Source organism: Sus scrofa, chromosome 3 (genome assembly GCF_000003025.6).
Source record: "Sus scrofa isolate TJ Tabasco breed Duroc chromosome 3, Sscrofa11.1, whole genome shotgun sequence".
Lineage (NCBI taxonomy): Eukaryota > Metazoa > Chordata > Mammalia > Artiodactyla > Suidae > Sus > Sus scrofa.
The window spans coordinates 17497439-17524288 of record NC_010445.4 but is presented as its reverse complement, the minus strand read 5'-3'; the positions used below and the strand labels follow the sequence as shown (position 1 = coordinate 17524288).

The 26850-nt window shown below is 56.3% G+C and overlaps 1 protein-coding gene across 7 annotated transcripts; it reads left to right on the top strand.

Moving 5' to 3' along the window:
- On the top strand, positions 2530 to 26803 carry FBXL19 (F-box and leucine rich repeat protein 19). 7 transcript variants are annotated; one of them, XM_021086407.1, is made up of 13 exons: positions 2531 to 2932; positions 3243 to 3398; positions 4474 to 5805; positions 7065 to 7265; positions 8578 to 8721; positions 8843 to 8929; positions 9022 to 9240; positions 9733 to 9894; positions 10987 to 11498; positions 20163 to 20326; positions 20416 to 20577; positions 24729 to 24947; positions 25041 to 26803. In XM_021086407.1, the coding sequence occupies exons 4-13, from the start codon at positions 7089 to 7091 to the stop codon at positions 25217 to 25219; spliced, it is 2025 nt and encodes a 674-aa protein (XP_020942066.1). In that variant the 5' UTR covers positions 2531 to 2932; positions 3243 to 3398; positions 4474 to 5805; positions 7065 to 7088; the 3' UTR covers positions 25220 to 26803. The 7 variants fall into 7 exon arrangements, with proteins under 7 accessions (XP_013843165.1, XP_020942066.1, XP_005655137.1 ...); XM_013987711.2 differs by lacking the exon at positions 4474 to 5805 and having other exon boundaries at positions 2530 to 2932; XM_005655080.3 differs by having other exon boundaries at positions 3229 to 5805.

The following is a 26850-nucleotide window of genomic DNA, read 5'->3' as shown; positions in this document are numbered from 1 at the left end:
TGTATGTACAAATGAAAAGTGTTTTTTTTTTTTTTCTTTTTTGACCACTCCTTGGCATATAGAATTCCAGGGCCAGAGATCTCATCTGGGCAGCAGCTGTGGGAATACCAGATCCTTTAACCCCCCATGCTGGGCCGGTGATGGAACCTGCCTCCTGGCACTGCAGAGATGCCACAGATCCTGTTGCACCACAGCAGGAACTCTGTGATTGGATGGTGATTATGGAAATTCACATCCTAATGGAGCCTCTTCCCTCCACCTTCATCCCTGAGTGACTTCACCCCAGAACTCCCCTAACTCACCAACACTAGACAGGCAGCATGAGCAACAAACAGAACCTTTTGTTGTAAGCCAACAGAACTTGGGTGTTACTTGTTACGGCAGTATAGCTTATCCGAGCCTGGCTGACAGAGAAGCTTTGAACTTCTACGGAGATCCAGAAGAGATGGAGAAGGAAGAGCAGCCACTGCCAAAAAGGAATGTCCAGATAAATGAGTTGCTCCACCTCCTGAATTCAATGCACTCAGCCCGAGGTTGCAGATAGTTCTGAAAGCAGGCAAGTGCCCTCCATTCTTTTTTGGCAGCTCACACTGGAGACTCAATGGCCTCACCTGTTTCTGAAATTGCTTTGCAGCCCCATGGTCGAGGCCCTCACATAGGAAACCACCGCCACTGAGTGGTCTTACGCCATCCTTCCCAAGGCTCTTAAAATGCATAAATAAGGTGGACAGAAGAAAAAAAAATTTTTTTTCCAGCCATGCCCATGGCATGTGGAAGTTCCATGGCAAGGGATCAAATCAGAGCTGCAGCTACCACCTATGCCACAGCTGCAGTAATGCCAGATACTTAACCCACTGTGCCACAGCAGGAACTCCAAACAGTATTTTTGTGTGTACGAATGAAAAGAGGCTCTATACCCTGAGTTCATTCATATCTGAGAAAGTCTGACTGTTGTCTTTTTTTTTATTTTAATTTTTAAATTTTGATTTATTTATTTATTTTGCTTTTTAGGGCCGCACCCACAGCACACGGAGGTTCCCAGGCTAGGGATCAAATTTGAGCCACAGCCACCGGCCTACACCACAGCTCATGGCAACGCTGGATCCTTAACCCACTGAGCAAGGCCAGGGATTAACCCACAACCTCATGGTTCCCAGTTGGATTCTTTTCTGCTGTGCCACGACAAGAACTCAGTCTTTACATTTTAATGTCAACATAGCTGGATTATAGTATTTTCAACCCCTGTTTTAAGTATACATAAATATCTGCTTATGGCAAAAATGTGAACCTGGAGAGCAGGTTATAAGTGAAAAGTAAACATTTTCCCCCATCTCTGTATGCAGTTTCACTCTGCCATCTCCCCACCCACCCGGTTGTGGGCACAGGCACAGCACCTGGCACTGAGGAGCTCTAAACAGTGTAAGAAATGGTCTTGACTTTCAAGAGTCTTCTTCTTCTTCTTTTTTTTTTTTTTTTTGCTTTTTAGGGCCGAACCCTTGGCACATGGAGGTTCCCAGGCTAGGGGTCTAATCAGAACTACAGCTGCTGGCCTACGTCACAGCTACAGCCACAGCCACAGCAGATCCAAGCCACGCCAGCGACCTACACCACAGCTCACAGCAATGCCAGATCCTTAACCCACTGAGCAAGGCCAGGGATTGAATCCACAGCCTCATGGTTCCTAGTGGGATTCGTTTCCACTGCGCCACTATGGGAGCTCCTCAACAGGCTTCTTTTCACGTCTTAGCTAATAAGTGGGGCCAATAGTGCTTATGTTCGGACTGAAGCAAGCTGGATGGGAGTTGTGTTGATCTGGTGAGTACATGTCTTATCCATAAGAGGCAGCCACTGTTCAGCTTCAGCTATTTCTTGCTCAAGGAAGGCAGACTCACTGTTGCTAGATTTCAAGATTCCAAGTGAAAGCTGAAATGTGTTGTTGCTATGCCAAACTTAACACAAGCATGGGCTGGATTTGATCAGTTTGTGGATGCTGCAGTTGTTCTGAGGATGGGCTATGAAATCTTGGATTTTGAATCTTAGCTCTCTCTATGTACAACTCATCCATTCCCAGTTTCCTCATCTATGACATGGGATTCTCGCTCATAGGGGTCTTATGAGGATCAAATGATGTGCTAAAAGCATGTAATGTATGAGATGGATTTTTTTTTTTTTTCTTTTTACAGCCACACCCGTGGCATATGGAAGTTCCCAGGCTAGGGGTCAAATCGGAGCTACAGCTGCTGACCTACACTACAGCCACAGCAACTTGGGACCCTAGCCGCGGCTGCGACCTATACCACAGCTCATGGCAACATAGGATCCTTAACCCACCGAGTGAGGCTAAGGATTGAACCTGCGTCCTCGTGGATACTAGTACAGTGTGTTATCTCTGAGCCACCATGGGAACTCTGAGATGGACTCTTCATAAAGTTTATAATCTAGGCGAAGAGTCAAATGAATCTCAGATGGGAATTATGCTCAAGAAGGTTTTACTGAGACTGTTGTATTTAAACAGAGACCAGAAGGATGAATAGCTAATGGGGTGCAGCAGCGGGCCAGGTGGAGGGGAAGGGCCTAACAGGCAGAGGGAACAGCCCCAGAGAGATCCCTGAGGCAATCATGCAAGCCAAAAAGAAAGCAGTGAGGATGTAAAGGAGACAATCTCCTGGGAGCCAAGATTTCCTAACTGATAAAGTGTGAGCTAGAGGGAGCCTCAGTTCAGCCTGAGGCAGGTCCCAGCAAATTTAGGACTTCAAGTCACACTGGTCAGCGTTAACTTCCTTGACAGTAAAACCACACCCACCAAGTCTTCCGCCAGGCCCTCTAACCCTCTACTTTCCGACACAGAAGAGAGGGCAGAGCACCGCAGTCTGTCTGCCTTGGGGTCAAAGTGAGTAATTTTCCAGGCAGAGGAGGAAGATTAAGAAGGCAGGTAAGAAAGCACAGAGGTAGGAAGCGGTCCCACCTGCTTGGGTGGCTGAGGTGTTCTGGGCGCGGGTAGGGGCGAAAGGTGGGCAGGGGCTCCAAGACTGGCTGGAGATGGGCCTGGGCAATTTGAGCGCCCACAACTTCAGGTTGGGGAATCTGGACAGTTCGCAGGACCTCAGTCAAATGGAGAATGGGCGCCCCCTGGGAGCAGTACTCGGTAGTGGACACAGGAGGACCCAGATGAGGAGGGGCCTGGGAGGAGGGGGTGCGGCTCAAGATGGGGTAGACAGCCTGCCACAGTTGTCTTCTCACAGGCGCTAACTCCTTCGGGTATGATGAATTCCTGGGATCCCAGAACAGCTGGGCTGGAAGGGACCTCGAAAAGGGAATTGCCAACACATGCCCCGTACCAGGCCCTGAGCCCGGCCTTTTCGTGAACATTGTCTTAACACTTCTAACTCCACTTTGAGGTAGGTATCATTATCCCCACTTTTCAGATGAGAAAAATAGAGGTTTGGTGACTTCCCAAGGAGGGGCGGGGATTTTGTACGACTCCAGAGCCCTTTCCCTGGAGCTCTCACGACTTGGAAGATGCCGATTCTCTGAGGTTTGAGGGAACAAGCATCGGGTGTGAGGCGCGGAAGCTTTCCAGGGGACAACAGCGTGACGGTACTTTGGAAAAGAACCACGCCTCTCTGGTCGCGACAATACTTATTACTGTTGCTTTCCTTTAAGAGCTTCCCCTGAAAGATGAAGTCCTCACCATACGGGGAGGCGGATATTATATATTCCTGGATCGCCAGGACGTCTTTCTCCCTCACTCGCATTGATCCCCACTGGTGACATAAATTACCCTCCCTAATAGCGAGTGAAGGCACCAGACTACATTTCCCGACAGGCCATTCGAAAGGGGGTGGTGGGGAGAGTAGGAAGAGGAGGAAAAGAGACTCTCCGTTTCCGTCGGCTCTCAATTTGGCGTGTCCGCGGTGATGCAAATTTCAGCAGCCCACGTTCTGTCTCTGTAAAGCTAAGGGACTACGTCCCCCAGCAGGCATGGGCACAGAGAGCGATGGGCTTCCATCTTGATTGTAGTCCTTTCCCCCGTTTTCTCAGGGAGTAGCCTTGGGGCGTGGACTACAAGCCCCAGGTCGCCATCTACACTTTGCTTCGGCCTCCATCTTTGCTGATAGTCCCTGCCCCTTTCCCCTTCCATTGTCTCCACCGAAGATAACAGAGGGGAGCCGGGAAAACTGCAACTCCCATCAGGCTCTACGTCACTGGGAGGGGGGGGGTGTTCGATATTGCAAGCGGGCGCGGTGTCCAAGGTGGTAGAATGAGGCGACGGGAGAGACTAGGTAGCCTGCCATCTTTACGGTAGTCTCCTTATTCTCCTGGTTCCTCCACTCTTAAGGAACATTAGAGGGCTTGAAAACTACTATTCCCATCGCACCTAAGATCGACCACTAGTCAGGTGTCCGCCCCTCTTCCGCCATCTTGCTTGTAGTCCTCATTCCTTTTCACCTTTCCATTGTTCCTGACGAGTAGAAATGGCAGCGGGAAGGCAGCAGATGGACTGCGACTCCCGTCAGGTACCACACACGCGGAGGGTTGTGGACAAGAGGGCGTGTGAGTGCCTGGGAAGGAGGTCGGGTCGGGGGAGAAGGCCATCTTGTTTGTAGTCATCGTTCCCGCTCCTTCTCTATGCTCTGCAACGGGGAGCCTCGGGGCAACCGGACTATAACTCCCGGCACCCTCGGCTCCCGGCTTGGCACGTCCTCCGCCATCTCGTTTGTAGTACCCGCTGGCCCCAGCGTCCTATTGTCCTCATCATAGCACCAGCGTCCGCAGGACTACGACTTCCGTCGTGCCCTGCGCGTATCCGTCCTGGAAAGAGGAGGTGGTGGGGAAAGGAGGGGGCAGGGGGCGGGGTTCCTCTGGGAGAAGGAGGGAGTAGAGAGGAGGAGGAGGAGGGAAGGAGGAGGGAGGGGAGGGGGAAGAGAGGAGGAAGGAGCTCAGGAGGGATGAGAGAGGCGGCCAGGGCCCCGGGCCGAAGCTGCGCGGGGCCGGGGGACCAGGGGGGCTGAGGCACCCCAATTGCCCCCTGCCCCTTTCCCTGCCCTTTCCATCTTTTCCTTCCACCTTCCTGCTTGAGGAAGGGGATTTATTCAAATTTTATTTAAATCCCTATCTCCGGAGGGTCGCGCGCTGGGGGGGAGGGGGTGAGAGGGCGGGGGCGCGCGCAGGCTGGGGGCGGGGCCGAAGCAGCTTCCTTCACCCCCTTCCGCTCGCCCAGTAGCGGTAGGGCAGGGGGCCGCAGACCAGGGGCGGGCCCAGGGGAGGGGGGCAGGTTACAGGGACCCCCCCCTCCCCGGGAACCGGCGGTGGGCGGGGCTTGAACCCCGGAAACAGTGGGGGGCCCAGGCCTGGCCCTGGACCCCTGGGCAGTGGGGGCCGGGAAGGGGCCAGTTAAAGGGCCGGGGGTGCTGGGGAGGGGAGAGGCGGGGCGGGGTGGGGGGAGGGGATCTGGGACTCGGACCCCGGGACTGAGTGGGGCCCGGGCAGAAGCTGTACACCCTGCGCCCGAGGAGCCCCCGTTGGCCTGGGGGGGCTGAGGGACTGAGCCCCCCAGAGCAGGACCTCCCCCTGGAAGGGCCGCGCCGCAGCCCGTGGGAGGGCCTCGCCCCCGGCGCCCCCCATCTCCACTCGCCGCCGTCCCGGCCTCCGCCGGAGGGAGGGGCCGAGCGCCCTCGGGGGGCCGTGGACCCCGGCGTTCTGAGCGTTCCGCGCCCCGCGCCGCCCGGCCCCCCCGCCGCCGATGGCCGCCGACCCGCCGGGAGCTGCCGAGAAGGGAGAGATGGCTCCCGGGACACGTGTGAGGTGGGTTCATGCGGCTCCTCCTCACCCCCAGACCTGGGCAGCTCCCACTCCCATTCATCCTCAGCCCGGTCTCGCTACCTCACCCGCCCCCAGCCTCACCCTCTCTTTGCTCCAAACTCCTCGTCTCCAGCCCTCCTTCCTGTTACCTCGCAACCCTGGGGAACTGGCCTTCCTTCCTAGACCCTGCTTCCCCTTGCAGACCCCCACCCCCGCCTGCAGTCGCCGCCCTCCAAGGCCCCTCCCCTGAGCGCTGGAGGGCCCCTTCCCCCCATGGATGGGTCTGGAAGTCCCTGGAAAGGGGGAAGCTGGGGTAAGATTCTGGCCCTGAAGAGACCCTCCAGGCCTGCTGAGTCCGTATGGGATCTTGGAGGATCTGGTTTCCATGGGAAGGGGAGCCCGAGGGATTCTAGACAATTAGGGATGGAAAGCAGCCTGGGAAGCTGGGGGGGTGGGGGGTGCACATGTAGGACCGAGCCCATCTTGAGTTCCGTGGAGGTGTCAGGCTGGATTCTAGAATCCCAGGGAATCTGGGAGATTGCCCCGGTTGACCTGAGAGCTCCAAGTAGAGGGTGTCTTGGAGCAGAGGAGTTGGATTTGCGGGCTGAAAAGGGACTCTGAAGCAGCCTTTTAGGGAGGGTTTGGGCCCCTAGGAGGCTGGGCAGCACAGTGAATCTTTAGGGCTTGGGCTGAGGGAGGAGATGAGGGTATTTAGGTTTTAGGAGAGAGAGACTGATGGGTGTTCATTGCTTATGAGAGAAAGGAGGAAGTAAAAAGGACCTGGAGCTTCCATCCAGGAGTCTGGGTGTCTGGGAGGTCAATCTGGGCCGTTCGAGGCCGGGGAGAGCATGGGATGGAGCTCACTGGTTAACGGGGAGAGTTAGGACGTCTCCGGGAACTCTGCAGCAAAGAAGCCCCTGACTTGCCTGAGCTCTGCTTTGGGGATGTCAGTGGAGAGAGCCTGTGTCCCTCCCAGTGTCCCTTTGTCCTCCCTGGGCTAGGCCCGGGAGTCCTAGACGTGTCAGAGGAGGAGCGAGGTCAGGGAGTCAGAGGAGTCTGGTGAGCGGCTTCAGGGAGAGAGCAGTCTTGAGCGGGAGTGGGTCCCCTCACCCCCTGCAGGAGGGGGGCCTCCTGGTTCCTTGTCTCCCTGGGTGGGAAGCCAAGCCCCGGCTGCCTGCGAGTTGGAGTGGGGGAAACTGCCGGGAGTCTGCCAGGCCAGGGCCCCAGCGGGCCCCCCTGACCTTGCCACCCTTCACCCACAGCCCTCGGCGTTGCTGACGCCCCCAATGTCGTCGAGCAGCCGGGGGCCGGGGGCCGGAGCGCGCCGACGCCGAACCCGCTGCCGCCGCTGCCGGGCCTGTGTGCGAACTGAGTGCGGGGACTGTCACTTCTGCCGAGACATGAAGAAGTTCGGGGGGCCCGGGCGCATGAAGCAGTCGTGCCTGCTCCGGCAGTGCACTGCCGTGAGTTCTGTCCCCACCGCAGTGGGCCCCCTTCCCCACCAGGCTCCAGTGCCTTCCTGGGTGGCTGGGTGGCTCTCTAGGCTGTACTGAAAGGTTGCTGTTTGTTCACTCATTCATTCACAGGTCTGTTCATGTACGTGCCAGGCCCCACTTGTCCTCAGCTTCAAGCGGGGGCATGTGTTAGGGTGCAGAGAAGAACCCACCCCACGCCCACTACCTTCATGCTTCTCCCAACTTCCATGGGCACAGACCCATACGAAGCTCAGGCCTTCTCATACTCTCTCCAGAGCTGGCCTCCCGAATAGGTCTTGGTCCTCTCTGGCTTCTGTCTCACCTGTCAGAGTGGTCTTGCATTTGAGGCCAGTCTTAACACACTGCATGACCCTGAGCAAATCACTTTGAACCTCAAGGTACCTGCTCTGTGACATGCGTCCTTTGCTGAGCTGTAAAGGCTAAACAGCATGGATGCGAATGTACCTGCTGCGAGGCCCAGCACATAGGTACCTAAGCCGCACAGGATTCTTCCTGCCTTTCTCATCCTTTGACCTTTCCAAAGACTGGTGCTTCCCCAGCAGTCATGGGGAGCCAGCTGCTTCCTGTGTCCCCCTCATGTCCCCACCTCCTTTTTTTCCTGCGGTCACTCTTTCCTTGTTGGTCTCTTCACTGCACAGCCCCACTCTTCCCTTCCTTTGTCCCCCAACCCTTGCCTCACTTGCCTTTCTTCTTCCCCACCTGCTGGTTCCTTGAGCCTGCCTTCCACCCTTCCTGACATGACTCAGTAGCACCACTGACTTTCCCGAAGTCACACTATCTGAAGGCTGCCCTCCTCAGCCTAGGACCAGCCAGCCGCCCTTCGTGTTCCCAGGGGTCTTGCCAAAACCGGGCTCACTGTAGGGTTCAGGACAACTTGCTGTCACATTCCACAGCTCTCTCTGCTTATTATCGTCGCATTTGTCCACAGTCTCCTTCCTTCCCAAAGCCAGCTACAGTTTCAGGGTCACACAGGCCCCTGGACCCAGATGGGACAATCACAATAATGATAACAATGTTTCAACTGTCTCTCCTGCGTCATCCCATTTCTGTGAGTCTTGCAAGGAAAACACTCCTTGCCCCGTTTTACAAATGGAGACGTAAGGCGGTTCAGTCAGTCTCCAAAGGTCGTACTGCCGAAAGGGAGCAAATTCAGGATTTGAGCCAACTTGGCCCATGAGCCCTGAACCTTGTCCAGCAGCTGGCCAGGGTCCCCAAAAGGAAGGGTCTTTCTCCTGTTGCTTGCTTTCGGGGTCCTTGATGCCCCCTTCTCCCCCGACAGCCCGTGCTCCCACACACAGCTGTGTGCCTCTTGTGTGGGGAGGCTGGGAAGGAGGACACAGTGGAGGGAGAGGAAGAGAAATTTGGTTTGAGCCTCATGGAGTGTACAATCTGCAACGAGATCGTCCACCCTGGCTGCCTGAAGGTGATGGTCCTGGGGACCCTGGAGGCTGGGATGTGGCAGGTTGTCAGGGAGCAAGGAGATGGGCACAGCTGCCTCCAGGGTCGCTGGCCCCCGACATCCACTCCCTGCCCTCTGCCCACAGATGGGGAAGGCTGAGGGTGTCATCAATGCAGAGATCCCCAACTGCTGGGAGTGCCCTCGCTGCACCCAGGAAGGCCGGACCAGCAAGGTAGGGGCTGGGCCTTGGCTGGGTGCCAGCTCTTGGCAGGCGGGAGGTCGGGGATCTGTGCAGAACCTCACCCTCAGCTTCCATCTCCCCAGGATTCAGGTGAGGGACCAGGCCGCCGCAGGGCTGACAACGGCGAGGAGGGCGCCAGCCTGGGGAGTGGATGGAAGCTGACGGAGGAGCCGCCGCTTCCACCACCCCCACCCAGGCGCAAGGGTCCCCTACCTGCTGGGCCCCCCCCAGAGGACGTGCCTGGGCCCCCCAAAAGAAAGGAGAGGGAGGCAGGGAATGAGCCCCCTACCCCAAGGAAAAAGGTGAGCCAGGGAGCATGCTCACTAGGTCCAACCTGAGGGATTCTGGGAGCTGTTGTCTTTTCCCTTTGGGGGGGGCATGGGAGATAGTGCTTTGTGGGTTTCCCGAAAGGGTTGGTGGGAGATGTAGTTCAGGAGTTGGTGGTGGGGGAATGGTGCATGCTCAGCGTGGAGGAGAGGTATAGGTGAGAGGCATCTGGCACTGGACAGGGAAGCTCTGGGTGCTGTGGGGAGGGGGCAGAGAGCATGCTCACACGAGCTGCTGCAGAGGAGGAAGGAGGGGCTGGAAAGGGCCTGAGGGGGAAGAAAGAGGAGATGAGAGCATGCTCAGTGAGCCAAGACACTGGTTGCAAGGTGAGCATGCTCAGAGTTCTCCCTGAGGTGGGGGCTTCTGGGATTTGTAGTCTAAGAGGAGAGCATGGATCTTAGTTTCGTGGACAAGGAGGGGCTAACGGTGTCTCTCCCTTTCCCCATATCTTCTTCCTCTCCTGGTAGGTGAAAGGAGGCCGAGAGAGGCACCTGAAGAAGGTGGGTGGAGATGCCTGCCTCCTCCGAGGATCGGACCCAGGCGGCCCTGGCCTTCTGCCCCCCAGGGTTCTGAATCCGAGCCAGGCTTTCTCGTCCTGCCACCCTGGGCTCCCTCCCGAGAACTGGGAGGTGTGCCGGGGACCTCCTCCCTCCCCCTCCCACCTTTCCTTGCCCTGCCCTCCACCCTGGAGACAGATATCTGCCCCTCCCTGCCTACCTTGTCCAGCTCCAGCCCCTCTTGGCCACAATGGGCATTTGGACCCCTGGGAAGTGTGGAGGGGAGAGTGGTTGGGGCTGGGCCACAGGAGCCCTGGATTTCCCAAGAACCCTTGGGAAAGATTTGCCTCATCTTTCCAAACCTTAAAGGGGAAAGAACTGAGCTCAAATCCCTGTTCAACTGCTGTCTCCCTGTTTGTTCTTGGCAATTTGTCAGCTGATCTGAGCCTCGGTTTCCTTATCAGTGAAACTGAGATGATCCTGCCTATGTTACCCCACCTATGGCCCAGAACCGTTTAACGAACTAGAGTAGACAGCTTTGTAAACTGAAAAGGTACTAGTTTTGAGGAAGATAAGGCCCAGAGAGGTTTGAAGACTTGTTCAGGGTCACCCAGCAAAGCTAGAATTCAGATGTCACTTTGCACTGACACACTTCAGGCCAGGGTCTGCCTGAGGGCCTTCAAATCCTGCCTCTGCCCCTGGCCCGTTTGTAACCTTGGGCAAGTCCTGTGATCTCTCTGAGCTGCTGTTTCCCATGTCTAAGAAGAGCGGCCCCAATTGCCAGGGCATCCAAGCACTGGGAGGATGTCATGAGTCAGCAGGGAGGCGGGGTTCAGGCCACCATCCTGGTTACTCTCATGTCGTTGAGTCATCTCGTCCAGTGTTCCTTGTTGTTGATGAGGAGGCAGGGGCTTCCCAGGGTCAGTCAGAGAATTGACAGCCAAGCCAGGACTCAAAGCTAGCTCTGTAACTGTGCCGCCCTACACCTCCCCAAGCTGTTGAAACCCCAGAGGCTTTCAGTTTTTTGAATCCGGCGCCTTCGCATGACAGATAAGGAAAGCGAGGTCCGGAGAGGGGCACGCCTTGGCTGAGGCCTCTCGGGAGCAGAGCCAGGGCTGGAACTCAGGAGCGCCCCTTGGGCCACTCGTCCCCCCGTGACTCCTCGGGTAGAGGGGTGGGAAGGCAGGCGCTGGGCCCTAGAACAGCTTCCCCATCTCCCTGCAGAAACCAAAGCCGCCTTTGGCCTCTGGGGAGGGCCCAGCAGTGCCGTCCCCCTCACCCCAGAGGGAGAAGCTAGAACGTTTCAAGCGGATGTGTCAGCTGCTGGAGCGGGTGCCTGACACGTCCTCGTCCTCCTCGGACTCAGACTCGGACTCCGACTCATCAGGCACATCGCTGAGTGAGGATGAGGCTCCTGGCGAGGCCCGGAACGGGCGACGGCCAGCCCGGGGCAGCTCGGGCGAGAAGGAGAACCGCGGGGGGCGGCGGGCTGTGCGCCCTGGCGGTGGGGGGCCCCTCCTCAGCTGGCCCCTGGGCCCCGCCCCGCCACCCCGGCCCCCCCAGCTGGAGCGCCACGTGGTCCGGCCTCCACCTCGAAGCCCTGAGCCTGACACGCTGCCTTTGGCTGCTGGATCCGACCACCCCCTGCCCCGCGCCGCCTGGCTTCGTGTCTTCCAGCACCTCGGGCCCCGAGAGCTATGCATTTGCATGCGAGTCTGCCGGACCTGGAGCCGCTGGTGAGTGGCCTGCACAGGCCTGGGTTGCATTGCCGATGCGCTCCTGGCTTGCTCTGTGACCTGCTGTGATCCCGGAGCCTCTCTGGGCCTTGTTGTTGTACTGATAATGCCTGTGTGGGGCGTACCTACTGCAGTGTGATGCTCCCAAGTTGACCGCAGAGGCAGCTGCTTGTTTATGAGTTCCCTGAAAGCTCCCAACACCCTGGCGGGGTGGGTACTGTTATCCCCACTTTCAGCATGAAGCTGAGGTCAAGGTCCTGTGGAGAGGAAGCAGTAGAATCAGGAATTTGAGCCCAGGCCCTCTGGCTCCAGCGGCCTTCCTTTTCATCACCATCATTTAAGAGCATTCACCATGTGCCAAGCTGACCGCTGCACCCGCCCCGTCTCACTTGCTTTTCACACACATTCCCTCTTCCGAGAACAGTCTTAGGATCGGCCCTGCTTACACATAAGGAAGCCCTCAGCTGAGGGGCCCCTGCCCTCCCGGGAGCAGCCGCCTTTGGGCCTCCTCATACTGCTCGGAACTTCGTCGTGGCCCAGAGCCACCACCAAGGCTCTACCTGTCCCTCCCCCACCTCCCCGCTGCTTTGTGCAGAAATCTTGGTCGTCCTCCCAAGGTCCCGGACTTCCTATTTGGTCCTGCCTCCGACAGCGGCCCCCCTTCCTCCACCAAGCTCCTCGAGATGCCCCCCGCCCCCAACACAGCGAGGTTTGCTGCATGCCAACAAGCCTTCATTCATTTCTTCATTTGCATGTGCCCATGAACCTGTGCAGGGTAGATACTGTGGCTGTTTTACCTCCACGTGCCCAGCACGGGGCAGGGGCTAGTGTAAGTGCTCAGAAAACATCTTGTTAAATGAGGACATTCAGGCTCTGTCCCAGGCGCTCATGTTCAACAGCCTTGCAAGGGGAAGGGCTGACGAACACCCGAAGTCAGCGTGCATTTCAGTGGCCCACCCCAAGCCGAGTCCTTTTCCTAAGGTCTCTGGTCTCTGGAAGCTGTAGCGCTAAGAGGGCTGGAAGGCGGGCTCTGGAGGTCACTTACCTGTAGTCGGATCTTTCTCTTCCTCTGTGAGCTGTTTGCTCTGGGGCTGGTTTCTTAACTTTCTTTATCTGTTAAAAACAAGAGACTCAGGACTCTCACTGCTTTGCGCTTCTGCAAGTTAACGTTCATGAAGGATTGAGGACAGTGTCTCGGAAATAGAAACGTCTTAGTGCCTTAATAGTAATTATTATTACTCAAGCTACAGATAATTACTGCAAGCACAGACTTTTCCATTCTCAGAACATAGATCTGTGTGTTTGAAGAGCTCCCAGTACTCGCAACATAGAAGCACATAGTAGCAGCAGCACCTGGGGGTGGTGGTGGGGTACCGCCCCTGCCTCAAGCAGCAACTGAGGAAACATCTGCCAGGGCCTCTCCATTAGGGCCAGCCCAGTGCTTGGCACCCGGGAGCCAGAACTGATGAGGTCCTGATTTCTGCCCCCGGGCGAGACTTGTGACTGGAGGAGGATGAAGCAGAGAAGCTGGACTGGACGGTGGTTTCCAGCTCAGGGCCGGGAGTCTAGCACCTATGGGCTTCATCCATGGTGACACCTGCGCTTCCTGGATGTATAGTTGTGGGTGGATAGCTATTCCCCATCGAGGCCTCAGTTTTCTCATCTGCAGTCTGGGTTCATAGTGATACCTTGCAGGACTACATGAGGTGGTTATTGCAGAACGCTTAGTACACAGTACCTGAGGGTGCTAAATGCTCAGTGAAATGGTGGCTTTTTATGAGAAGGGTCAGGAGGGTAGGCCTGGGGGGCTCAGTGGGACCAGTCCGGAGGCTCCGTCAGCCTAGGTGCAGAAGCAGGGCCAGTGGGGATGGAGAGGAGGGACTGAGGCTGAGGGCATCTTAAGAAGCACAGTGAGGCGTTCTCATTGTGGCTCAGTGGTAACAAACCCAACTGGCATCCGCAAGGATGTGGGTTCAGGATCCGGTGTTGCCGTGAGCTGTGGTGTAGGTCACAAACTCAGCTCAGATCCTGCGTTGTTGTGGCTGTGGTGTAGGCCAGCGGCTACAGCTCTGATTTGACCCCTAGCCTGAGAACTTCCATATGCTGTTATGTGGCCCTAAAAAAAAAAAGGCAGAGTGGCTCAGCTGAGTTTCTTTCTTTCTTTCTTTCTTTTTCTTTTTTGGCTGCTCTGTGGCATATGGAGTTCCCAGGCCAGGGTTGCCAGATCCTTAACCCACCGGGCCGGGCCAGGCTGGGCATCAAACCTGCATCCCAGTGCTCTCAAGACACTGCCTATTCTGTTGCTCCACTGCGGGCATCCCTCAGCTGAGTTTCTGGTCCATGAGCCCAGGTGGGCAGCGGTGCCATCACCCAAGCTTGCGAACACTGAGGAGGGGCCAGTTCCGGGCTAGGGCAGAGTGCTCAGACTTGCCATGTTTGGTCTGAAAGTCCCTTGGGCCAGTCAGGAAGTGACAGGGGAACAGCTGGATGCACTGGATGTGCAGGTCTGAAGCTTAAGCGAAAAATCCAAGTTTGGGAGTTTTCAGTCTCTTGGTAGCCGCTTCAAGGAAGAGGGCAGAAATCAGCATGTCAGCACGAGTTAGAGACCTGGAGGAGGCTGAGGGCATGAGAGGGTCCTGCAGGAGAGAGAAGGAGGAAGGAGTGAGGGAAACACAGGGTCGGGGATGGGCCAAAGGTGGTGGGAAGGCAAGGACTAGGGGTGGCAGCTGGGTTTCCGCAGGGGGTGGTGTTGATGTCTTGGGCTGTGCTCCGTGGGGGGTGACAGCACTGGAGCCAGGTCCCCCAGGGTTGAGGCTGGTGGACTCGAGCTGTTTGTTCTCTGCCGTGTCCCTGATTTCTAAGATCGGTGCTGAGAAAACACTTGTTGAACGAAGGAATGAGTGAAAGCGAGGGAGTCGGGATGCAGCGTGGAAAGAGGGAGCGAGGGCGGAGCGGGGTAGAAGTGTGTAGGTGGGAGAGCAGGAAGTTGCAGGCTTTCCTGTCTGGCGGCTTGCATCTTGTCTTGGAAACAGGAGGCAAAGTGATCTGCCCAGGCGACGGGGACGGGGACGGGGGCAGCCGAGGCCTGGGGGAGTTGCTGAGTCACAGGGAAGAGGCTTGGGACTTGGGAGGAAGTGGGCAAGGGAAGGGGCCAGAGCCCGGGGTCAGGGAGCCCGGGATTAGGGCCCCTTGGTCGGGATTGGGGCTAAACGCTTGGAGATGGACGGGTTGGAGCCCAGAGAGCTGACAGGGACCGACGGGCTTCGGTTGGAGCCCAGAAGGCTGTGCGTTCCTTAAGGCGGCAGTTTGGTCTGGCTCTGGAGCCCCAGAGGGCTTCTGCGAGGGGGAGGTTTCGGAGTGGATTTTGGGGATTTGGAGGTGGGCTTAGTGGGGGGCTGACACCACCTGGTCAGGGGCGTCTGGAGTCGAGGGGAAAGGGAGCGGGGCGGGAACCTGGACATCAGGCTCCGCCTCCTCCCGGTGACGGATGCCGGGACCTCGCACCTCTTCCGGCCTCTTGCCTTAGAGTCATTCTCTAGTCTAGAAAGAACCTGTCTCTGGCTCCCTGTCACCCTTGCAACGAACTTCCACGGTCCTGTCAGACAGTGGGACACGAACAGCGACTGCACGAAACAGTTGGGCTGGACCATCTCCCTTTCTCTTGGCAGCAGACCTTTGAAATCAGTGCTGCCTTTACCTTGTTTTATGGTTTGGAAGATGGAGGTCCGGAGAGAATTAAGTGACTTGCCTAAGGTCACCCATTGCCCAGAGGTGGCAGAGCTGGGATTATTTATTTATTTATTTATTTTTTATTTGTAGCATTTAGTAAGTCTTATTTTTTCTACAGTCTACTGTCTTTGAACTTGAGTTGGAACATAGGTTTTCTCTGGTTCTTTTTTTTTTTTTTTTTTTTGTCTTTTTAGCTATTTCTTGAGCCGTTCCTGCGGCATATGGAGGTTCCCAGGCTAGGGGTCGAATCGGAGCTGTAGCGCCTGGCTACACCAGAGCCACAGCAATACAGGATCCGAGCCGTGTCTGCAACCTACACCACAGCTCATGGCAACGCCGGATCGTTAACCCACTGAGCAAGGGCAGGGACCGAACCCGCAACCTCATGGTTCCTTGTCGGATTCGTTAACCACTGCGCCACGACGGGAACTCCAGAGCTGGGATTTAGATCCCCACGGCTGACAGACACCCCTCGCCTCTGGGCTAAGTGGCCACGAAGGTGCAGCCTGGCATTCCACCTCTCCTGGCCGTGGCACCCTTACCCTGGGCCTCCGCTGTAGCCTCCTCTCCACTTCAGAGTGGCTCTTGGCATTCCCCCTGTGGCTCGGGGGTTTAGAACTCCATTAGTAGCTATGAGGATGCAGGTTCCATCTCTGGCTCTGCTCACTGGGTTGAGGATCTGGCGTTGCCATGAGCGAGCAGTGTAGGTCACAGATGTGGCTTGGATTTGGCGTTGCTATGGCTGGGGTGTAGGCCGGCAGCGGTAGCTCCAATTCAACCCCTAGCCCAGGAGCTTCTGTATGCCATGGGTGTGGCCCTAAAAAGACCAAAAAAAAAAAAAAAAAAAAAAAGAAAGAAAAAAAAAGGGGGGGGAGGGTTCAGGCTCTCCAAGCTCTCGATCCAGACCAGCTTGATTTACAACCTGGCTCTGCGACCCTGTAATCGCTTTGGGACCTTGAAGAAGTGTCTTAATCTCCCTGGGTGTCATTTTCCTTTCCCTCTAAACAGGAGCTAATGCTAGTAGTAGTTATCTCCTGTGGCTGTTGTGAGATGAAATGCTTAATGCACAGAACCGTAGCTGGCACAGGGTAAACCCTCAGTGAACACTGGGTCTTAGCGCTGGCGTCAGCGTTATCCTCATTGCTCAGGTGAGGTGATGAACTGCCCTTTGTCCCGCTGCTGAGGTTCTCCGAGCTGCCCGTTTTGTCTCCATGCCCTGGGCCCGGACCCTGGTTCTTCTCCCGCTGGGACCCCCATCGTCTTCCTCCCCACTTCGCGGGAACCACTCCTGCCTGCCTCAGAGTCTCAGATCAGGCGTTGTCTCCCTCGGAAGCTCCCCAGCCCAGTCCTCTCATTGACTCTTATCCTGTCCTTCGTTGCGGTGGACTTGGCTGTTGCCCCTATTTTCTGACCACTTCAGGCCTGGACGCTTAGTGTCAGAAGGCCCCTCAGGGACTGTTGGCTGCCACTCTGAGCTTTAAACCCAGTATCCTGGTCATCAAAGGGCAAAGGAACAAGTTAGCTCTGGCCAAGGAAAGTCAGGAGAGACTTCCTGGAAGAGGAGGCAATGGAGCTAAGCCCTGAGGGATCTGAGTTGGTTGGCATTTCTGGCAGAGGCACACCTGTGCCAGCATGTGTTGGCAGCAGACAGCATGTGCCTAAAGGCGGGAGGTGGTTTGGCCTGGCTCTTGTGGCGTATGATACAGAAGTAGATGGTGACCTGTGTCTGCCCCCAGAGGGAAGGGTTTCCTTCTACCTGTGGAGGATTCAGGAGGGCTTCAGGGTGTTGGTGGCAGTTGAGCTGGAACTCAAGACTGTGTTGGAGAGAGCAGAGAGAGATTTTCGATGGAGCAGCATTTCACTGACTGGAAAGAGAGAAGAGGCAGACCTAGGGGCAGAAGCAGGGTTTGAAGGTGGGTTTTTGTTTTCCCTTTTCCTTTTTAGAAGCGGAGAGATTTGCACATGTTTATTGGTTGAGTGATGGAATTAGGATGGGGAGAGGCTAGAATTCCAGAAGCAGGGGTAAGTGGTAGGGGTACCAAGTGGGACAGAGGGTCGAGTTATTCGGGCTGAAGTCGGCTTCCAGCTTTCCTTAAAATGTCACCCAGGGGCTCCAGAGTGGGCCTGGCAGTTTTAAGTGGCTAACAAAGATGGTTTAATCCTTCCATTAGTTTTAAAGAGAAAGTTTTTCCATCAGATCTTTAACGTCTTTCTAATACTCATCTCCCTGTTTAACAGAAATGAAAGTACTTTTTAGATGGCAGCCCAAAGCCACAGCAACAGCTAGCTAGAACTTAATAACTCTGGTCTGTTTTAATTGGTTTTTCTTTCTAAAGTTAACACATAGAGTTCCCGTCGTGGCGCAGTGGAAACGAATCCGACTAGGAACCCACGAGGTTGCAGGTTGGATCCCTGGCCCCGCTCTGTGGGTTAAGGATCTAGCGTTGCCATAAGCAGTGGTGTAGGTCACAGTCGCAGCTCGGACCTTGTATTGCTGTGGCTGTGGTGTAGGCCGGCAGCTATAGCTCTGATTCGACTCCTAGTCTGGGAAGCTCCATATGCCTCAGGTGTGGCCCTAAAACGCGAGAAGAAAAAAAGTTAAAATATTTATGTGAAACGAATAATTCATGGGAGTTCCCTGGTGGCCTAATGGTTAATGATTTGGTGGTGTCACTGCTGTGACTTGAGTTTGACCCCTGGCCTGGGAACTTCCACATGCTACAGGCGCAGCCAAAAAAAAATGCGTAAATTCATATTCTGCAGATAAGTGCATGGCAAATGACTAGAGTTTGGGAATCTCTGCTCCAGCACAGGGCTTCTTGAAGGGAAAGCCTACAGAATCCCGGGGTGAGGGAGGGAGGTAAGACCCAGCTCCCTGGAGCTCCCCGACCCCTGCTGCTTCTGACACAGTTCAGGTGGCCCAGTGGAAGCGTCCTGTCATGCCTTTCAACTGCTGTTCTAGCAGGCACTTTTTTTTTTTTTTTTTGTCTGTTGTCTTTTTTGTTGTTGTTGTTGCTATTTCTTGGGCCGCTCCCGCGGCATATGGAGGTTCCCAGGCTAGGGGTCCAATCGGAGCTGTAGCCACCGGCCTACACCAGAGCCACAGCAACGCAGGATCCGAGCCGCGTCTGCAACCTACACCACAGCTCACGGCAACGCCGGATCGTTAACCCACTGAGCAAGGGCAGGGACCGAACCCGCAACCTCATGGTTCCTCGTCGGATTCGTTAACCACTGCGCCACGACGGGAACTCCAAGCAGGCACTTTTCAAGCTGAGTCCTGAGTAACTTAGCACAGGGGATTCGTCAATGACCTTGGAAGAGTTGGAGAAGGGTTCCCTGGTCAAGAAAGCTTGGGAAGCCCTTTTCCGTTTAGCTACATGTTGGACTAGTCAAGACTCTCAAATACTGGGATCAGGAAACTTGTTTCAATTTGTTCCTCATTCATCATTGTTTCTTTGTTTGTTTGTTTGTTTGTCTTTTTGACTTTTTAAGGCCACACCCAGGGCATATGGAGGTTCCCAGGCTAGGGGTCGAATCGGAGCTATAGTCACCGGCCTACACCACAGCCACAACAACGTGGGATCCGAGCCGTGTCTGCGACCTACTCCACCACTCACGGCAACGCCAGATCCTTAACCCACTGACCGAGACCAGGGATGGAAGCCTTGTCCTCATGGATGCTAGTCGGATTCGTTAACCACTGCACCGTGACAGCAATTCCTCAGCATTGTTTCTTGTCTTTTCTATCTTTTCTTTTCTTTTTATGGCCACGCCAGTGGCATATGGAAGTGCCCAGACTAGAGGTCGAATTGGAGCTGTAGCTGCCCGCCTACGCCACAGTCACGCTCCAAGCCACATATGCGGCCTACACCACAGCTCACAGTGTCACTGGATCCTTAACCCCACTGAGCGAGGTCAGGAATTGAACCCACCTCCTCACAGAGAGAATATTGGGCCCTTAACCCATTGAGCCATGACAGGAACTTCGTCTTTGTAGTTTCAATATCTGGGTCCTCCCAGGCCTTCCATAAACGTTGAGTGAATTGGAGTTCCCTGGTGGCTCAGTGGGTTAGGGACCGGGTGTTGTTGCTGCTGTGGCACAGGTTCAATCCCTGGCTTGGGAACTTCTGCATGCCAAAACAAAAAAACAAAAAACACAAAACATTGAGCGAGTGAATAAATGGGAAGCTGAAAATAGGTATGTTATAGAGGGTACTCTGTGGGATCTTTGAGTGGATCACACGGGCTTGGCATTATCACTGTGCACGTTCATGCAAAAGATGTGCAGCAGGTAACCTGCCCTGCCGCCCGCCCACCATCGGGCCCTGAGGATGCTGAGGGGAAGAAGCCGGGCTGCCCTTGCGGAGCCTCCATTCTAGTTGGAGGGACACAGTTATCAAAGACAGAAACTAGGCTGTAAATCAGGCCTTGAGCAGCTGGTCATCACGATGGGCAGATGGAGCAGAGATGAGTAGAGGATGTGAGACGTGCCCGCAGCCAGCCTGCCTTAGTGAGAAGCCTGGGGTGGGGGCTGCTCACACATCCCTTTGGGGCTCCATCCAATCCAGTGTGCAGGTATGTGTGTGTCTTCGACAAAATGCTTTAGAAACTGTAAGGCCCGCCGACTGTGATGACCCGGTTTGATCAACAACCCTGTGGGCAGGCGGACTCTGGATCATCTTCATGTTATAAACAAGCCCTCTGAGGCTGAGAGAGGGGGATGGACTTGCCCAGGGTCTCACATCCAGTTAGTGATGGAGTTGAGCCCCAAACCTAGGGCTCGTGGCCAGGGTCCCCAGGCTTCTGGCCACCCCTGCTGTTTTCAGTGGACCAGGAGAAAGCTGGGGTGAACCCATGAGTGAGTGTGGGGAGGATTGTGGGCTCCCTGAGAGCCGGGGACTGAGGGCTCTGTCTCCCCCTTGTGGCCTGCAGGTGCTACGACAAGCGTCTGTGGCCTCGAATGGACCTGAGCCGGCGCAAGTCACTGACCCCGCCCATGCTTAGCGGTGTGGTTCGCCGCCAGCCTCGAGCCCTGGACCTCAGCTGGACAGGTGTCTCCAAGAAGCAGCTCATGTGGCTTCTGAACCGACTGCAAGGTAGCGCCAGGTGGTGAGGTGGGATAGGGTGTGGAGGGGAACCGACCTGGGTCGGAGCCCTCCTAGCACCAGTTTCCCAACTCCCCCAGGCCTGCAGGAGCTGGTGCTCTCTGGCTGCTCCTGGCTCTCCGTCTCTGCCCTGGGCTCAGCCCCGCTGCCAGCCCTGCGGCTCCTGGACCTCCGCTGGATCGAGGATGTTAAAGACTCCCAGCTCCGCGAGCTGCTGCTGCCTCCGCCAGACACCAAACCAGGTGCAGCCTGTTTGGCTCCTTCATCGAAGGGGTTGGACAGGGTGGGGGTATGAGGCGTCCCAGGGTCTCTTTTGACTCATGCTGGGGATTAAAGGATTTGAAAAAAGGACAGAACACATGACGAAGGCCCTGCTTGGCCATTGTTCATTCATTCACTCCCCTGCTGTGTGCTGGGCCCTGTGATGGAGACTGAGGGAGCAGGATGGGGAGGGTGTAGCCCCTGCCCTCTGGGGGGTGGGCGTAGCGTGGATAATTATGTTATGAAACAGAGTAGGACAGGAGGATGGCAGAGAATTCCGGAAGAAGCCAGAGGGCTGAGAGTGAAGTCTCGGGGTATGGTGGGCACTGCTGGGAGCTCGAGAGGGAGCAGCAGCGACCGCTATAGAGGGATGCAGGCCCGGTGTGGCTGGTCAGTTCCGTTTGTCAAGAAAGGCCAGAAACAGATTTTCTGTGCAATATCCTGGTTTTTAAATGATGGCAGTTGATTCACTTTCTTTTAAAATGCATGTGTGGACCTGGCAAAAATAAGACCGCGCAACAGATGTGGCTCCTAGTTGCTCTTGCGCTGCAGTGGCAGGATAAGCATTTTCCCGGGGAGCAGAGCAGAAATAGGGAGCCGGCTGACTTGGAAGGTTGTGGGGAGGTGGTGGTTTCTTTTCCCAAGTCTGACCGGCCGCCTCTTCACCCAGGCAGGCCCAGGTTGAACTCAGAAGTGTGTGTGTTGCACACTGACTGCGGGCCTGGCCCCGTGTAGGGCCCTGGTGACCTCAGACTGAGTCAGCCCCATTGCCTGCCCTGGTGGGACCCCAGTCGTGCAGAAGAGAAACGCAGGGGTCGAAGGTTATGGCATGAGGTGGTAAGGGGGGGGCATCCCTCCTTGTGGGGGTTTCTGCTTGAACGAAGTCCCAACAGGGACACAGTTTTCCCAGAGAGAGCGGGGCAGAAGAAGCTGGTCTGTGGGACGTAAGACCCGTATTGGCAAAGGGGGTTGCTGGGAACTGAGGCTGGTGAGCTGAGCCCAGGCCTGGTCACTTTAGGGGGTGTACGAGGTGTGGGGTGGGCGCACGGAGGCCTCGGGCTCCTTGTCTAGCTCTAGCTAGGAGATGGGCTGCTCACAGCCTCTTCTCTGGCCTCCACCAGTCTGTTCTCCATAATGAAGCCTGGGGATCTGTCCAGAAGGGCAAATTTGTCTGCATGTCACCCCTGTGCTCTGCACTCATTCTCATTGCTCCCTGGTGGCCTTTGGATGGAGGTCAGTTTTTGCCACAGTCAATAAGTCCTGGTCTGGCTCCCACTGACCTATGCAACCTTTACATTTTAGCTACCTTGGCCTCCTTGTCAAGTTTCCTCTAGCCCCAGGGCCTTTGCCCACTCCTCTTTGCCTAGGATGCTCTATCCTCTTTTGTCTGATGAACACCTCATCGGCCTTCAGGCCTCAGCGTAGGTGCCTCTTCCTCCTAGAAGCCCACCGTGATCTCCCCCATTGAGATCAGGGTCCTTCCCCGAGAATGGTCTCCTCTCAACATCTCACTGTACAGTTGTGAAACTTGATTAAAATGTGTTTATCAGGAGTTTGCAAAGACAAGCCGTCCAGGCCTCCGAAGCCTAAAGTGCTCACTGGGACTCTACTCCCACCTTTATGAGCTTGGCTCCCTGGCTTCATGCAGCACTCCTGGAGCACAACCGAAAGTTTGCCTGCTTCCTTGCTTTGGGCCCTGCTCTTCTCCTCCTGGCTGTTCCTCCCTCCCGTTCCCTCTGCGCACGTTCACATCCCCCAAGGCCCACCTCGCTGGGTCCTCGCCGATGCCCAAGCCACACAGGACCAGCCTTCGCTCTGCATCCCTCTTTGGACTTTTAGCTCCGGCCCAAGTTGAGAGTGTGTGTAGCTATATGTTCCCCCTCCAGGCTTTCAGCTCCTCAAAGGGGAAAAAGAGGGTAGAAGCCAGAGCTTGCCTAGTCAGGTGCCCACAGACTTGGTGGCCTGGCAGGTTACAGAAGTGGTGGGTGGCGCAGGACCCCAGGTAGTACACCTCACCACCCAGCTTCGGCATCATCAACAGGTGAAAGGAACGCACAGTGATGCCAGATCTCACAGTTTTTCAAGGAAAAGCTCCATATCTAAATTTCTTTATTAAAATGTCCTTTTTGGTAGCATTAGTCATTAAGAAAATTTTTAGCACTGTGCAGATTCCATAAAACACTTGTGTAGGCTAGTTTCCTGACTTTGTGACATCTGATCTGGTTTATTTAGGGGCCAGGCTGATGCCTGGGAAGCCGATAGCATTGTGGTAAGAGTTTGGGCTTAGGATCACAAGGCCTGGTGTCCTGGCTCTGTTAATTCATAGTCATGCGATCTTGGATAGATTGCTCAATGATTTAAGCCTCCCATTTTCTGATCTGTAAACAGAAATGATGATCAGAGAACTTGCCTTCCAAGACAGTGATTCTTCTGTGGTCTCTGGACCAGCCCCTCACCATCGCTGGAGAACTTGTTAGGAAATAACCTCTGAGGCCCCTGCCTTGAGACACCTAATCTCTGGGGACAGGACCAGTGATCCATTTTAACCAGTTCACCAGGGAGATGCAGAAGCCTCTCTAGTTGGAGAGCCACTGGCCCAGGGACAGGCAGCCACTTAGTGGTATCTGGCCCATGACAGGTGCTCAGTCCATGGCTGCTGGTACATTTAGGTACAAAAACCAAAGGCATTTGGTTACAAAAACCGAGAAAGGAAATGCAAGATTGGAAGTTCTTTTGCGGCACAGCAGGTTACGGATTGGATGTTGTCACTGCAGCAGCTGGGGTCACTCTTGTGCAGGTTCAGGTTCGATCCCTGGCCCTGGAAAGTTCCATGTCATGGGTGAGGACAAAAAAAAAAAAAAAGGCGTTCCTGTTGTGGCTCAGTGGTAACAAACCCAACTAGGATCCAGGCTGGATCCCTGGCCTCACCTAGTGGGTTAAGGATCCCGTGTTGCTGTGAGCTGTGGTGTAGGTCACAGACACGGCTCGGATCCTGTGTTGCTGTAGCTGTGACATAGGCCGGCAGCTGTAGCTCTGATTTGACCCCTAGCCTGTGTACTTCCATAAGAAAGAAATACAGGATTGTGGCAGATACAATAAAAGGAAAGATTTGGGTGCAGAGATGAGGGGCGGGAGCTCTTCTACCCCAGAAATGGAGGAAGGGGAGGCCCCTGAGCTCTGTCCTGGAAGCCAGGGCCCCTGGCCAGGCAGGGGATTGAGCACAGGTGGCCATAAGCAGAGTCACTCAGGGCAGAGTTGCCTGTGAAGTTTGGCCCAGATATCTGGGGTGAGGGAGAAGATTTTGGAGCTGCGATGGAGGCCAGACCTTGCAGGAACTGGAATGTTCTACCAAGGCAATGGGACTTCTTAGATGCCCTCAGAGAGGTTCTAGCCAAGGAGGGAGGAGGGAGGTGGTCCCGTTCGTGTTTGAGAACAGCTCTGTGGATGCTGGACGAGGAGGAGGGACAGGAGTGAGTGAGGAGGCAGGAGTTCAGGCAAGAGGAGTGTGGCCCCAGCGGTGACGGGGTGAATGGCAAGAAAGGGATCCAGGTGGGGGGTTCACTGATCACAGAAGAAGAGCAGGATGTGCCCCAGGACCCTGCTGGGACAGCAGTCCTGTCGGGGGTGTCATTTATTCAATGAGCACTTGTGTCCCAGTTCCTGGGCATAAGAGCAAGAACAGGACAGACAGAAATTCTTGCCTTCATGGAACTGACATTCCAGTGGGACAGGAGAAAAGACATATAGTGTCAGATGGGGAGAAAAAGAAGGGAATGGAGGTCCCTCTTGGCACAGCGGGTTAAGGACCCAGGGTTGTCACTGCTGTGGCTGGGGTGCCACCCCTGGCCTGGGAATTTCTGCATGCTTGGGGGTGTGGCAGAAAAAGGTGGGGAGGGCAGGGAGGCGGAATGTTGCGGTTTGAAATGGAGTAATCCTGGAAGGCTACCTGAGGAGGCAGCGTGAGCGACGGCAGATGAACGGAGGTCGGGCTTTGTGGGTTCGGGGGAGAAGAGCAAACGGAGGCTCCCTTAGAGTGGGGAAGCAGGCCTGGGGCGGTGAGGAAGGAGTGTGCAGAGCGAGCTGGTGCGGTGCGGGAGCAGCCCGAGTGCTGACCTCTTCTCTGCCTGCCCAGGGCAAACGGAGAGCCGAGGGCGGCTGCAGGGGGTCGCTGAGCTGCGCCTGGCGGGTCTGGAGCTGACGGACGCCTCCTTGCGGCTCCTGCTGCGCCACGCGCCCCAGCTGAGCGCCCTGGACCTGAGCCACTGCGCCCACGTTGGGGATCCCAGCGTCCACCTCCTCACGGCCCCCACCTCCCCGCTCCGAGAGACCCTGGTACACCTCAACCTCGCTGGTAAGATTGTCCGTCCATCCTGCTGGCCTCCTGGTCCCTGCGGTCGGTGCCTCCGCCACCTCACCTTCCTGGTCTCCTCTGCCCCAACCCCAGGTTGCCACCGCCTCACGGACCACTGCCTCCCGCTGTTCCGCCGCTGCCCGCGCCTCCGCCGCCTAGACCTGCGCTCCTGCCGCCAGCTCTCACCTGAAGCTTGTGCCCGGCTGGCAGCCGCCGGGCCCCCTGGCCCCTTCCGCTGCCCAGAGGAGAAGCTGCTTCTCAAGGACAGCTAGTTGGGTGCCCCCCACCCTCCCCCGGGACTCATCAGGAGCCTGGACCTCAGGCCTTCATTTCACCCCTGCCAGGAGGCCAGGTTACCCACCTCATGACTTGGGATTCCTGAGTTTTATGACTTGGGATTCCTGCCCAGGGACTCGAGCCAGCCTCCCCGCTCTCTACCCCCTGCACTGATATCTCTGGGGGTCTCTCCTTCCCCTCCCCTCACCCTTCCACCTGCTTCATTGTCCATCCCCTGGGGGGAGTGGGTCCGAGGTACTGGGGGGTGCTGAGCCAAAGGGATGGTGGGAGGGGGGTTGAGGTGCAAGTTTGAGGGAGGGAGAGCGGGAAAGGGTATCTGCGCACAGGATACTGGGAGCCAGGGGGCTGGGGGAGCTGGAGGATGGGCCGGGGGTGGGGGGACGGGCGGAAAGCAGACCACCAAGGGTTCCGGGAACAAAGACCAGATACTTGGAGTTGGGGGGTGGGGGTGGGGCCAAAAAGGGAAACCAGAGGAGCAATTGGGGAATCCAGGTGTCAGAGATGAGGGGACTCGGGGAACCAGGGGAAAGCCAGGGCTGAGTGAGGGGTGGGGGCAAGAGCAGGTGTGGGGGCGGTAGGACCCCCTCGGGGTCACCCCTCTCCTTCCTCCCTCCTCAGATTTCAGTTCCTTCCCCCCAACCCTGACTCCTTGAACGTCACTGACAATGGCAGCTATTGTGAGGAGTGGGGGCTGCGGCCTACCCGCTGTTCAGCGCGGCCCTGGGGAGTGGTGAGGGGTACCCCAGCCCCCTACCTGCCTCCCCGCACTATACTTGAACATTCATCTGTACTGAAGTGTTACTTGAACCGGGGGAACCTCGGACCTGGGGGAGCCGGAGTGTGAGGGGACGGGACCAGCTTGGACTGAGACTGGACCGGTGGACACCCAGTTTGGACTGTACCACCCCCAGGCTCTCTCTTGCTTTACTGTATTGACCAACTCCACCCCTCCCTCCTGACCTGAGGTGGGGGTGGGGTGGGGTGCCAGCCCAATGATGGGGAAGATGGGACTCCTCCAGCTTGGCTCTTCCCACTCTTTCATCGTCATGGAAACTTGTATCCCATTTGCCCAGGGAACTGCCACTCCTGGTTGCCATGGAATTAGCAGCCAATGGACACCTCCCAAAGCCAGTGCTAAGGCTGGAAATGGCCCCTCTTAGTTGCCATGGGAACTTAGTAACAGACTGTTGGCCCTCCCTTTCCCTTGCCTCCACTGCGGGGGCGGGGCTTGGGGAGCCAGGGGGAGGAGTCGGGGCCAGGTCCCGCCCCTCATCCCTGGCCTCCCTGGGGAGCCAGGATGTACCATGTAGGGGAGGGGGGATCTATCCACATACCTCAGGTAACAGGGAGGTGCGCGGGTGGGGGGAGGGGCTGGGCGGACCAAAGGCCGGAAGGGAGGGGGTCCTGGGGATCGCGAAAGGCTTGAGGATGGGGCCGCTTGGGGGAGGGGGAGGAGGCAGCCCGGCGGGGGACAAGTAGGGGACCCAGCCGGGCTGGGCCCCTGGGCCCCGGGTCTGTATAATACGGTTTGCTATAAAACTCAAAATCTTCCAGCCGGGGCTGCCGAGTTCGTGTGTCTTGTCTGTGGCGGGGGCGGGGCGTGACC

Coding starts and splice junctions, on each gene's coding strand:
- FBXL19 (XM_013987711.2), top strand. CDS start 7,089: ATGTCGTCGAGCAGCCGGGGGCCGGGGGCCGGAGCGCGCCGACGCCGA. Junction 9,895..10,986: donor TCCCTCCCGAGAACTGGGAG/GTGTGCCGGGGA, acceptor ATCTCCCTGCAG/AAACCAAAGCCGCCTTTGGC. Junction 11,499..20,162: donor TGCCGGACCTGGAGCCGCTG/GTGAGTGGCCTG, acceptor TGTGGCCTGCAG/GTGCTACGACAAGCGTCTGT.